Below are 14,714 nucleotides of genomic sequence, written 5' to 3'. Positions count from 1 at the left end.
CCCGATGTGCCCATTGAAATCACCTCCCACGAATAACTTCTCAGTAGGCGGTATGCCTCCCACTAATTCGTCCAAATCCTCCCAAAAACGCCTCTTCTCCTCCTCGCCTAAGCCCGCTTGCGGCGCATAAGCACTAATAATGTTCAAAGTGAGTCCTTCAACGACCACTTTAATCGACATCATCCTATCAGTGGCTCTCCTAACCTCTACCACCTGGTCTCTTAAATCACTATCTACTAAAATGCCCACCCCATTTCTATACTTCGACCTACCAGAGAACCACAACTTATACCCGTCTACCTCTTTAGCTTTAGGACCTACCCATTTAGTCTCTTGGACACAAGCTATATTAATCTTCCTCTTCTTAAGAATCTTAACTAGCTCTATGGACTTTCCCGTTAACGTCCCAATGTTCCAAGACCCTACTCTCAACCTAGAGGCTCCTTTAACCCACTTACCCCTCCTAACCCTCGCCCCCGTCCCCGAACGAGAACATGACCCTAGTCTACCATCACTAACCAAAGCCACGAAAATAAGTATGAACTAATAAATTATTCAAAGGTCTAAAGTCAGCAAAATATAACTACAAGTGTATAGACAAATAGTGAATATGGCAACCGGAGGTACCAACTCCAGTTGAACTAAACCTGGTTGTCGCCGGAAAACACTGTTCACGGTCGAGTACTGTTCACTGCCGGAAAAATGTTCACAAATACCTGAAAGGGAGAAGAGAATAGGAGGGAAAAAGAAGAAAAGAAAAATAAAAGAAAAAGGGAAAAGGAGAGAGAAAGAGGGGGCTGGCCGGAAAAAGTCGCCGGAAAAACTCGCCGGCGATGGCGCAGCGGCGTACTGGCAGCGCCAGGAGCAGATTAAAAAAGGAAAAAAAAAAAAAAAAAAGGAGGAGGAGGAGAAGAGAAGAAGAAGAAAAGGAAAGAGAGAAGAAAAGTAAATCTAGCCGGAAAAGTGGCCGGCGTTACCTGGTCGCCGGCGTCACCTGAACAGTGGTGACGTATGGTCGCCGGACGGAGTGGTGGGTGGGCAGATCTGGGAGAGAGCAGAGGAGAGAGAAAGTGCAGAGGAGAGAGAAAGAGCTGTTGGGAGAGAAAGTGCAGAGGAGAGAGAAAGAGCTGTGATCAAACATACAATAAGAGTTTAATGCACTTACATTAAGAGTAATAAAACCATCATCAGTAACCAATACCCCAACCCCACCATCCTTGGCCTTTTATAAGGTCTTTTTGCATGTCCACTACTTGTGCCTTCAGTCTCTTGATTTTGCTGTTGCATCCCTCTTCTAATGCCTCTTCCACCACCCCTTTCACTACTTTTAGTTTCATTTTCCATCCTTTCCTTGTTTGTCCTCCCCCTATTTGATCTAGCCTGGTTATTGTAATACAAAATGTTAGATTATATTCAAACAAATGTAAGAACAATTTGATGCACTTACCTGTGATTGACTAGCTGTTTGTGCAGTTTGACTAGCTGTCTCAGTTTCATTTTCCATCCTTCTCATATTTTCTCTTCCACAACTTTCAGCTTCTTGTTCCATTCTTCTCTTGTTTGCCTTCCCCCTATTTGTTCTAGCTTGTTTATTGAAATACAGAATGTTAGATTATATTAAATATAGAGTGTTAGATTATATTCGAACTTATGTGAAAACAATTTGAGACACTTACCTTTGATTGACTAGCTGTTTGTTGGACATCCTCTTTTGTTGTGGCCTTTGTTATGACAAAGGCTACAAGTCATAACAACACCACTTCTACTAAGCTTTCCAGTTTTTTTTTTGCTTTCATGAGCCTCCTTACTTCTAGCTTTGCTTGGTCTTCTAGGCATCTGTCTAATTACTGGTGGTTCTACTCTTGGATTATTTGATATTGGCCACATATTCATGTTGTTCATTGGTTGAATAAAATGAGCATATATGCTCAGATTCTACTAAGCTTTCTATTTATTTTTTCTTTCATGAGCCTCCTTTCTTCTAGCTTTGCTTGGTCTTCCAGGCATCTGTCTGATTACTGGTGATTTTACTCTTGGATTATTTGATATTGGCCACATATTCATGTTGTTCATTGACTGAATAAAATGAGCATATGTGCTCAGATAGGTATACTTGTTATAACAGCTAGCTACATAATGGATTGGCTCTAATCTCTTGTAGTGTAGCGCAGCAACTGCATTGGGACAAGGTATACTCTTCAGTTTCCAAGATCTGCAACTACAGGTCTGCCTAACAATGTCAACACAATGTGTACAACCCCAAAGATCTCTAATTTCAAAACCCCTTTCACCATTCCGAGATAAACTGCACTTCATTGACTTGTTAATGTTTTCTTGTAGAGTCTTGAGAGACATGGGAGATATATCAGTGATCCATGTATTTGAAAACTCTCTCAACTGACCAATAATTTTCATCATCTTCACCCTAATCTTTTCTAGCATTGTGATAATTGTTTTGTATCTTGCAGCCAATATCCAGTTGTTAAAACTCTCAGCCATGTTGTTGTCCACTGAATCACACTTGTTGTGATTTTTGAAGTACCCTTTGCACCATTTATGTAAGTTGTAATACATGAGATCATCCAAACAGTCTCTGCCCATTTTCTTCATTTCATCAATATGACCCCTCAGTTCAACTTCAAAAGTGGACTTTGCCATCATCCAAAATGATTTTCTTCTTTTTATCCCTTATGTGCTTTGGACCAGTTAGCAAGAATATGTCTTGCACACCACATGTGTTCTGCATCTGGGAGTAAATCATCTACTACATTTTGCAGTCCCTAGCAAAAGCAAAAAGACATAATAATCAGCAGTCAAAAAATAAGAGAAAAATATTAATAACAATGTTCTTTATGTACCTCTTTTTTTTTGTGTACCTTTTGCATGTCACTAATCAGTGTTAATTCATGTCCATCTCCAAGTTCAAGGTCATTCTTCAATAGAGACACAAACCATCTCCAAGTAAATTGATTCTCATATTCAACAACTGCCTAAGCAATAGGCAGCATTTGGTTGTTTCCATCTTTGCAAACTGCAACCAATAGCTGACCTTTACACACACCTTTGAGAAAACATCCATCCAGACCAATGCACCTCCTTGTACCTCCAAAGAATGCTTTCTTTAAAGCATCAAAACACACATAAAACCCCTCAAAGATCTTATTTCCAGTTTCAAGATCATCTCCAACTTTAACAACACAAGTGCTGCCTGGATTAGATCTTAATATCTCATCTCTATAATCAAATATTGTACCATACTCAGCAACATGATCACCCCTAATCTCTTGTAATATTCTATCCCTAGCTCTTCTCACTGTTGTCTTTCCAACATAGATACTATCCTAATATTTGGCTGCTCAGTCACTCTGTTTTTGTATCTATCAACAAGATATCTAGAATTCACAAATGGTTATTGGTTGAAATCATGCATTTGTGGATAGAGATGTATGTTCTAACAAAAACTCTGTACTAGAACTGTCCAAACTTGCAAACAATAACCATGGACAACCTTCTTTGCAGCATTTGGCCCTAACTTTGTTGGGCTCATTCACATATTTTTCAATTTGGATTTTTTCTTGAACTGCATATTTAGTAACTGCCTTCCTAAATTCTTTTACATCTGTAAACACCAACCCTATTTCCCAAACAATCTTCACAGAAGTAGGATCAAATACAACTCTGTTTTTGGTCTTTTTTCTTCTAAGAGGTTTATGCACTACTTGTTCAACCTCTTCCTCATCTTCCCAGCCTGTTTCATCATCTAATTCAAAGCTAGGGGCCTCATCACTCACTTGTATAGTAAGGTTCATCACCCCCTAGCTTACCATCTAATTTATCCTTTTCAACAACAGTCTCATCATACCCTATATCTGGTATTTTTTTATTGACATGAACCTATCCAGCAGTAGTACCTCTAGCTCTCATATTTTCCCTGTTGAAATGTCTTCTATTTGCCCTAAAATCTCTACACTTTTCATGAACATCACTATCTTCTAAAACCTCTTCAACACCTATGCTATTTATGCTATCTTCACTATCTCTTTCACATCCATCCTCTACATCCTCTCCACCTATATCTTCATCTACTTCAGACTCACAAGTAGGCTCTCAGTGGGATTATGAGGTTCAGGATTAGTTGATGGTTCAACAAGTTCAGCAGTAAGGTTAGAAGTTTCAGCAGTAGGGTTAGAAGGTTCAGCAGTAGGGTTCGAAGGTTCAGCAAAAGGGTTTGAAGGCTCAACAGTTGGGTTTGGAGACTCACATGTAGTGTTTGGAGGCTCAACATTAGGGTTTAGGGGGTTTGGATACTCAGCAGCATCATTTAAGGGTGTTGAAGATTCCTCACCTACCCCACCAACACCGTTTTGGGGGACATATTCTAAAGCCAATGCAACACATGGTTCATTCACCTCGTTGCGCACAAAAATATCTAATGTATCACCATTACTTAACAAAGATGAAATGTCACAAATAACCTTATCATTCACAACTTCAACCAAATAAACATTGAAAGGACACTTAACAAAAAAAGAACAGTCAGTTGTATATCCGAAATGCTTTATGTAGTCTCTCAATTCAAAGTAGGACCTTCTATCAATGTCACAGTCCAGAAATTCAGTAACAGACCTACCAATATATTTTGGTCGGGCACTAAACACAATACGACCCCCATGGTGCCATCTCAATGTGATTAGAACAAAAGACATGATATCACACACCTTGAAATATAGCAGGTTCAAAAATATTTAAAACACAATAAATCGATCAACAAAAACACTAACTAAAATCAGTGAATATGGATGCAATCAAGCACATTAAGGGTAGAAGTGAGTGTAAAACAATATATTTTGCAGCAAATAACACAAAAACACTAAGTATCTAACAAAAATTCAGTGCATGCAACACCAAAAATCGAATTTTTAAACAACAATAACAAACCCTAACCTGTGACCCTGCACTTCTTCGATTATATGCTTATTTTGTATGCACAAACTCAGATTTCCCTTCAATTTTTCAATAGAAGTAGCTAGAACACTTTTATGGTTAAGATTGAGAGATGAAAAGGGAATGAAAAGTCGTCAGGTTTTTTTTTTTTTTTTTTGGAAGAGAAATAAGAAAAAGAAAGGGGGGGGGGGGGGGGGGGGGGATATTAGGGTAAAACGGGTCAAACCCGATGGGTCATTGATAATTTTGTTTATAATTATTTTAATCGGAGGTGTATTACACGCGCAAAATTTTATTCCACGCCTGGTTCGACAATGGGTCAAAAGATGGTATTTATTAAAGTTTGAACATGTCCAGGGGGGTCATAGGACACCTGCAAAGTTTAGGTGTCTTAATGAAAAAAGGTGTCATCTCCAAGGGGGTGTTTATGTATTTTCTCTTAATTGAAGAGTTCAACTTATACACTCCCTCAAAAGAGTGTCCCCTTACCTTCATTTTTTTTTTTGGAAAAAGAGTATTTACTTACCAAATCAAGAAAGAATTAATCTTATTTTGTTAGTTTTGTCCTTTTTAAGTGCTAAGTGACCAAATTTCAATATTTATTTAATTAGGGATAATTTAGTCAAGTTCCCTATTTTTGTCTAAAAATTAATATTTTTTTAAGGGGCGAGCAAATGACGGACACTCTTTTTTTAACCGGAGGGAGTATTTAGCAAAAAATGTTTATTGTCAGGTGATACAAGAAATATTTATGTGTAAACCCTTCATAAAAAAAAATCTATAATCTTGAAAATGAAGAAAGTTAGATATCAATAACTAAAAAAGGAACATAATAGTGTAAAAATTATATACACCAAAACAACAATATACCCAGTGTAATCTCACAAGTAGGGTCTGGAGAGAGGATATGATGTATGCAGACTTTACCTCTACCTTGATATCAAGAGAGACTGTTTTGATAAGCAAAATATTAATTAAGCTAGCTCGAAATTGAAGATGCTCTATCAGTATCCAAGGCACGAACAAACTTAAAAATGAAGTAATATGAGAAAAAAATTCACGTGGATTTTTATCTCTTGGCTATCATTAATTAATCATGAGTTTTACACGTGCATTCCTATTCTTCTTATAAAGAATCAAAATAGAGATCTGTCCAGTTTAGCTACTAACAAGTGGAACTGAGTGCTGGTTATGATGAATGATAGATTGTAAACGAAATGACTATTTTTACCCACGGGAGAAGTGAATTAAGTGTTTGTTCATCTTTTTAGAACTTTTCAAAATTTAAGTCGACTGTTGAAATAGTAAGTTAATAATTCAATTTTTGTAAAGAGGGATTCTTTCCTGAAAAACTGAAATTTTTGAATTTTAAATGTAGGTTAAGTTACTAGCAGAAAAATAAATGTATACTTTCGTAGCGATCAGGCTGCACTCTCCTTCTCAGGAAATGGTAAGTAGTGATTTTATAAAAGACAACAATCAAGCACCGACAGTATAGACGGATTCAAAATTTAAACTTTATGGATCGAATTTAATATTTGATATTTATACATATTTAGTAGACTTCTTAACATTACATATACAACACCTTAGGGTGTGTTAGGGAAATGTTTTTCGTGAAAAATGTTTTCCAGGAAAAAAAGTGGGATTTTTTACTTATTTTCTTGTATTTTAGTATATAAGCAAAAAATATTATCCTAAAAATAGTCGTGCATAATCTAGATGAATACTATGGAAAAGATGGGGGTGGAGATGTGGTTTTAAACTTGTTTACCGCGAACAATAATTGCCTAACGAATTAGCTACGAAACCCGTCACTATTCTATCGCTTAATAACTCGTAGCTAACATATTTTATTAAAAAAATAATGTGTGACTGGTCCATCATTAAATAAGATTAATTAACGATGAATTTTTTATGTCTAGCTATAAGTTGTCTATTGCTATATATATATATATATATATATATATATATATATATATATATATATATATATATATATATATATATATGTATATTTTTTTTGTGACATTTCACACTAGAAAGTTAGCTAAAGTTTAAATAAGGGGAGTCCGGCCTGTCATAAAGCATAGAACCTCTGCAAACCAAAATAAAAAAGAAAGAGAGACTTTGATATTAAAGATTAGGGGTGGGCATACCTGGTAGACATCTATTACCGTGTATCAAAATCGAAACTTTTTATACCATGATTTTGGTATTATGATATTTGGTACGACATTTGGTATATATTTTTAAAAAGTTAAGTATTTAGTATTTATAAAAAAAAATACCTAATATCATACCGAAGTATATTGTTATATTTACAATTCGTATATATTAGTATTACTAGTCTTCAGGAACATGCGTTGCACATATTTCCCCATCATTATTATATATTTTTTACATATTTAAAAAGTCAAAATATCGATTTTACCATTTAAATTTTATTCGTTAACAAAATTTATAATAGCGGGATGATGTAGTTTCCATCTAGCAAGAAATACCTGATGCTAATTAAGATATATAATATAGCCTCTATGGTATGAATATGTTAATGAATTCTTGCTCTAAATTTAATAGATGCATGTAAGTATCTTTCACAAAATTAGCCAAAAACGCAAAGAAATATAGATTTTCACAAAACGTGCAAACAGAGCACAATATATATTATCTTCGCCCATAAAATTATAGAAACTAAATAATAGGAAACTAAGATGCAACACAGAAGAGAAACGAAGCTAGCTACTTCTATCAACAAATAAACCTGAAAACAGTAGATGTGTTCTCATGTTACCGGTGACTGATATAGTAAGAGTCCTCCAGGGACTGATACGGTCAGGGAAAATTTTAGTGAAATATTGGTCCCCAATATTTTCTAAACCTGTAGATCAGTCATAGAATCTTTGAAAAACTGATAAGAGGTAACGGTCACTGAAAGCAGCTTAAAAAATGGAGGAAAGAAACTTTGCTTCTACAACTTTTGTTTCTTCAATATATAGAGGTTAAAATGACTCTCTATATGGATTACCATCAATAACACAATGAATAAACAGTTATACGTCTTTCAAGATTTCAAGAATTAATGTTTATCCACGTACTCTATAATTATTTGTGGCTTCCATGTCCATTTACATTGTATATGAAAAGATGTTCAGTACTGAAAAGATAAAAATAAAAACTGATGGAAGCTAAAGAAGCAGATTTTAAAAAAAAAAAAAAAAAAAAAAAACGGACAACGTATCTATTGTAGATTTAACACTTGCTGATGTGGTATCCTTGATGCAAGATGCCGAGTGTTAAATGTCCCATGAAGTTAATTAGAAATAAAATGAACTCAGCTCCTAAAGAATACTACTATAAATGCATTAAACGGTATACTATTTGTAATGTGTAAGAGTCATTATTGTGGCTGATTAAAGGTTAGACAGATGAAAAGGCAGACGTTGAACTTTGATTTATTATTTGGAATTAACTACATTCATGGGAGCTATTATTTTACATTTAATAGGATACTAGTTTTGCTTAATTAGATATTTAATTAGATTTTGATTTAGTGTAGGGGTAAAATGGTAAACTAACTTTGAAGATTGGAGCTTCCCACTTTTAGTATAATATGATGATAATACTAACAAATATATAAACTAGTATTAGCACAAAACTAATTGTTTAGACGTTGAAATATTGACTACTCTTTCTTGATTGAAATGTAATTGATTTACGAGAAGATTACTTGTACCTTTTTTTGTTTTTGAATATTTTTACAAGTGTGAAGTGTTAGCACGATATAATTGAGACGTTTCGTGAATCATGAATAGGCGAAGTCATAATTCTCTACGATATTAGTATATGTAAGTCAACTATGGTAACATAATTACTGTACCGCAAAATACCAAAATCGGACTTAAAAATACTGGACCATACCGAATTAATTTGGTATGGTAATGATATAGTATTTTTAGAAATCGAAAACCGAAATTACCGTACCGAAGTTTCAAATACCATACCGTATTGTACCATGTCCACCCCTATTAAAGATAATGTTCGCTCACTCTACACATTTTCCCGGTTAAGTTATGTTACTTTGGTAACCACATGTGCAAGTCGAGCAGTTCACAATGGTGTCGTTGTACAAAGAGGATAGTGAGACACAACAAGTGAGCGTCTTCTGAGCTAGGAACTGTCAATAGGGTGCAAGTAACATTTCATGTCAATGCAAGGAAAAAGATACAATTAACATGAATATACCTTTTACTAGTACAGACTTGGCAAATTTCATACTCAAAAGAGGTATGCATCATTTATGGATGTGTCATGTCACTAATGTCTTGAGAAAGTAAAGGAACAGAGTAGAAATAACAATATACTTAATTGAAAAAGAAAAAAACATGCAACCACCGGAATGAACTATTAGTGCATACTCATTAGCTTTATAACCCAATGTAACTTACTCAAAGTTTGAGTGAACCTCTTTCCATAGTGTTGGGAACTTGCTTGGTTTTCCCTTTGTTGCAGACCCACAGGTATATCCAGGTCCCGGTGCCTTGAGGGTGAAGTTTTTTTGGAAACCTCACTGTCTTCTTACTTGGTCCTGCTTGACCGACAGTGAGCTCGAACACGCTAACAGCTTTCTCCGTGTCTTGAACCCACGAGCTAATTACTCCACCTTTGGAGCAATATAGACTTTGATGGTTATGGGTCGGGGCAGGTCAACCAGTAAGGTATGAGTATTTTTTATTAAATGATTAATTTTGGCTGAATTGGGGATTTCCATCCACTTATGTACATTTTGGCTAACGGAGGGCAAAGTTGACTAATAAACTAAAGTAGAGGGGTATATTTGACTCTTTTCCCTTTATTAAATTATGTGTCTAGTCAAACTAAAACACTTAAGTTAGGACGGACGGAGCAGTTCATAGTAGTAGTCTCATATGCTCAGCAAACAATTCCGAGAAACAACCGCTCAAGTTTAAACAGTGTCCATTAATTCTGAGTTTAACTATCAAGTGCTGAAATAGAATCATCATTCATCATTTTGAGTTTGCACTAATTTCCTATTACTTTAGATGTATATTTGACACAGGTTTAAAAACAGTATATATATGTTATTTTAAAATATTTTTACTAATTTGGGATGCACATGGGGCGAACGGGATGCGCATGGGGAGCACGGGATACACGTGCGCCGCACGAGATGCACGGGCGCCGCACGTAGAAGCTAGTTTTCTTGATATACTTGAGTCCTCGTATTGAGATTTGGCTTTAGGCCATCAATTTCATTGAGCCACACCCCTGTATATCACCTCTTCAGATCCTTGCTAGGATTCCAGTTGTCCTTCAAATCCTAACAATTGAATATATAAAACCAGAAAACAAAAGATAATCAGCATCCATAGAATATAGAGAAGATTACATCACTTGTCAAGATTTTAAATTTAACCACATAATTAGCATATCTTGAGAAAGAACAGGCTTTATTACATTTATGACATACCCAAAAAAGGAAAATTACTATACAAAAAAAAAAAAAAAAAAGACATCCCATTTTTCCTAATTTCTCTCTCTTCTTTAACTAACACACCCCTAGTTTTCTCACTTCTCTCTCTTCTTCAACCAATAGACCCCCATTATTTTCTGGCTCCAAGAACGTATAGAAGGAGAAGAAGACAGATATTTCAGTTCTCATGCCCAAAGTTTCTAAAGAAAATGCATAATTGTGAGGTGATGATATCTAATTTGGATCTCAATTAGACCTTATTCTTTTCTTGTGTTGGTTTACTGCTAACACTTGAATGTATTTTAATTTATTAATTGTTTTAATTTAAATACAAATAATTACATTATACCATTTTTTTACAATGTATAAAGCATGTATTTTTAATTTATACTCTTTAAAAACATGCTTAAATACACATTATACTTAGTATAATTCATTTTCAGAGATATAATATGTGTACTAATGTGTTAATATACACAGTATAATTCAATTATGTTTTAATAGTATTGAGGTATAATATTATATACTTGATATAAAATTTTCTTGAACAATTCTCTGTATATTAAATTTATAATATAGGTGATTTTTTTATGTTGTCATGATGCCTAACTATTGACCCTTGAAATCAAAACAGAAAGGTCAAAGACTACATAATGAAAAATTGTGTACGGAGAAAATGTTTGGAATATATACAGAAAGAATAAAATGGAAAATGTCGTATAAAAAAGAACAATTATAGAGGATATAGAGTCCCATTAAAAAAATAGGGAGCAGTTTCCTTATTCAAAGCAATTTATTTTGCTATAAAACTCTTACCCTGTCATGGAATGTTGAATGCATTTACCTGCCAAGAATATAAAAATACTTTTATATTTTTGTCCACTTATGTTTTTTCCCCAGAATATATAGTTTCTACGATGATATTGATGAAGTAACTGGTGAAGCCAAAATATAAGTGCACAAGCATGAATATTAAGTATGTATAATACTGAAGTAACAAAATTTCATTAAATAGCATCGGGGGAATGCAAAAATAAAAGAGTGAGGTCCACCACAAATATAGTGTTAGACAGAATCTACAAAGCTGACGAATTGTTCAAATTTTCTTTCTGCGACTCTAAGTGTTCCACTGTCAATGCCCTTTCTTGCTCTGACTCCAATCCCATCCAATTAGCCCACAACACCATAAACTTTGATACGCTTCATGTCCAGCTGTATGTGTTTGGTCATTGGGTTTTGCGTTGACCACGACCAATTTGATTGGTCATTGATGAGCTGTGGTGTTAGAGTTATCTCCACTACTTATTCAGGAGTTCCCTGCTCATCTCTATCATATTTCATGATGAGTTGGTGTATTCAAAGGAAGAGATCATTTTTGTGTCCATATTCAATCCCTTACCTACAATCATTGTTGTCATACCCAACTGGCTCCTACCTGGAGAAAGATATGCACGGGAATGATTGTGGGATCAACCTTGATTTTTTTGGTACTATTTAGGGTGTTGTGGGGATCATTGGATGGAGTCAGAGCAAGAAAGGACATTGGCAGTGGAACATCTGGAGTCTAAGCAAGAAAATTAATTTAAACAATTTGTCAGCTCCGTAGATTACGTCTAGCACTATACTTGTGGTGGAGCTCATTCTTTCATACCTTTTGCATCCGCCAAATGCTATTTGATTAAATTTTGTTACTTCAACATTATGCATACTAGTATTCGTGCTTATGCACCTCTATTTTGGCTTCTGTCATGATTCACATATATTCTAAGTATAAAGTAGTAGAAATATAAATAATAACTATGAAGTTGGTTGGGGTCGATATCGGGTACACGAGGAAGGAGTATTGACTAGCTTTTGAAGGAACGGTAGAGATTAAATCTGCATTAATGTATAGCAAGGGACAGGATTCAGCCATGTCAGCCAAAGTTGTTCTAACTTCCACGAGAGGAGAGAGAAAGGGCATTGAGCAAAAATCAGGTTTCTTCCTCATTTCTCTTCTTCTCTCTCGATTTCTTCCTTCTTCCTATTCTAATCTTCTTCTTCTTCTTCTTCTTCTTCTTCTTCTTCTTCTTCAATTCTTCAGATTCTCGTGGCTATAGCGTATCACATCTATCCAGTAGCTTAGTTTTATTCATCAATTCTAGATCTATTGTTTGAGTTCCATTTTACAAGTTTTTCATATATAAAGAAAGTTATCCCAAAAAAAATACTTGTTGTTTCAATTCTGTTGATTATTGTTCAAAATTAGATCTAGATCATTACAATTGGTATCAGAGCAGTTGATTCTACGGCTTGTGGGTTGAGAAAAAAAATGGCAGAAGGAACTCGTTTGCAGACCATGGATGCGAAATTGACTCAACATGAAGAAATTCTCACTGGGTTGACTGCAGGTCAACAAACTCATAGAGGCATTCAAAGAACTCTAGAACTGATTCAGGTTCGACTGACTACACTGGAAAGGAGGCCTACTCCAGTTCCAGATGTCGAGTACGATGGAACTGGATGTTGTGCACGCAGCATTGATTGCGAGTGCAACATATGTATCAAAAATGAAAGTTTGAATTGCGATGAATGTTGTGTATGTAGCATTGATTGCGAGTGCGACATTTGTATCGAAAATGATGCTACATCTCCAGAAAATAAAGGTCTGAACTATGATGAAACTGAGATAAATCGACCTTCTGACTTTTACGTACTTGACGATCCACAGGTTGAACTCGATTCTCTTGTCCTCGGGTGTACTCGAGAGCTTGATTTGCCTAGTGTCTGCTTTAATAATTGGCTGGAATGTGGGGAATTTAAGATAACTAGTGTTGTTTCCTACTTGTTTGATAAAATGTTTGAAAGGGGTCATGTCCAAGTAGTACATGTATTCATAAGAATTAAGAGCAATTTCTCTCTTGCTCTAGTTAGAAATGGACTGATTGTTCCTATGTGGGATCCAGGGATAGGTTTGAAAACCGTGAAGTTAGTTGGTCACACAAATAATGTTCGAGAATTATCGATGGATATCACTGGCATGTTTTATTTGCATAATTTTTTTTATAACATCAGCAGAGTGTGGGATACTGGATGGCAGTGGTTTATGCATCCTTCTATTGTGCATATTGATTATGTCTGTTCATAGTTATCATGCCAACGTATAGCTCTATTTACAGTGGTAAAGGAGACCTCTCTGCTTTCCACATTCTTGAAGACCTCAAGGTAGAATTTGATTATTTTGTTCTTGTTGGTATTAGAGAGCATTACATGCCTGGGAGTAATAGAGTATATGGGAATAGTATGATATATGGAAATGTGATTCTTCCAGGTATTTTGCTTTATGTTTCGTACGAAACTGGCATAAATTTGCTCCGTACAACCTGTAGGGAGTCCATGTGTCCTTTAGGACAAAGTATTTTGCATCAATGTTCATTTGATCCTGGTCCAAGTGTGCTTACGAGCACCGCTAGTAATTCGCTGCTTGGTGTTTACTTTCAAAATAAAGAGAAGCACTATGCAGTCACATTGTTTGAAACAACACCTCACAAAATTGTTGTTTCCTGTAAAGTGATTATTTCCTGTTGTACTAGAGATTTATGGTGTCATGAAGTTGTGAATGTATTATCTGGTTATTTGGGGGGGGGATCCACACCAAAACAATTGAGATTCAAATGAATTGGCGGAATATGGATAATGAGTGGCATAATTATGGAGTAAAATCTGCAGAATCAGCTTTTAGGTACCATTACAATTCTTGTTTAGTTGGTTGCTCAAGAGTGAGGTGTCATAGTCAAACACATGAAGATTTTGATTTGTGTAGTGAGTGCTTCAATAGTAGAAAATTCAAAGTTGACATGTTTCGTCCAGATTTCATTTTTGTTGAACTTGTTAAGGAAGAACAAACAACAAATGATTCATGGAAAGTGCTTAGAGAATGCACCACTGCTACCACTGTTGATGGCAGCATATATTTTGAGATTGCACCAATATTGGAATCGTTCCTTGATGTTGTTTATGGATCTCCTATAAATGAATATAGTACCACTGAAGAAAATTCTACACTAGTGGGTGTTATTGAAATTAATATTGCATCAGATGTTCATGGAACCTCCAAATTTCATAAGCTAGAAGATGGTTTCCGGAGGAATGATGAATTCGTGACAAACTCGAAATGGAGCATGGCCTTGAAGGAATCAAGATTTATTTGGGAAATTAACCACTTCCTGGAGGAGATTGAGATTTCAGAAGTAGAGCATTACTCAAACCAGCAAAATTTAGATCCTACCATAAAGAT

General features: G+C 35.3%; 1 protein-coding gene across 1 annotated transcript; it reads right to left on the bottom strand.

Moving 5' to 3' along the window:
* Positions 1-1,947: 1,947 nt before the first annotated feature.
* On the bottom strand, positions 1,948-2,658 carry LOC132639207 (uncharacterized). Its single transcript, XM_060355676.1, has one exon. The coding sequence runs from the start codon at positions 2,656-2,658 to the stop codon at positions 1,948-1,950; it is 711 nt and encodes a 236-aa protein (XP_060211659.1).
* Between the last annotated feature and the right edge of the window lie 12,056 nt (positions 2,659-14,714).

This window comes from Lycium barbarum, chromosome 5, assembly GCF_019175385.1.
Source record: "Lycium barbarum isolate Lr01 chromosome 5, ASM1917538v2, whole genome shotgun sequence".
Classification (NCBI taxonomy): Eukaryota; Viridiplantae; Streptophyta; class Magnoliopsida; order Solanales; family Solanaceae; genus Lycium; species Lycium barbarum.
Note: the sequence above shows the minus strand (reverse complement) of the source record. Positions and strands in the feature narration are given on the sequence as shown.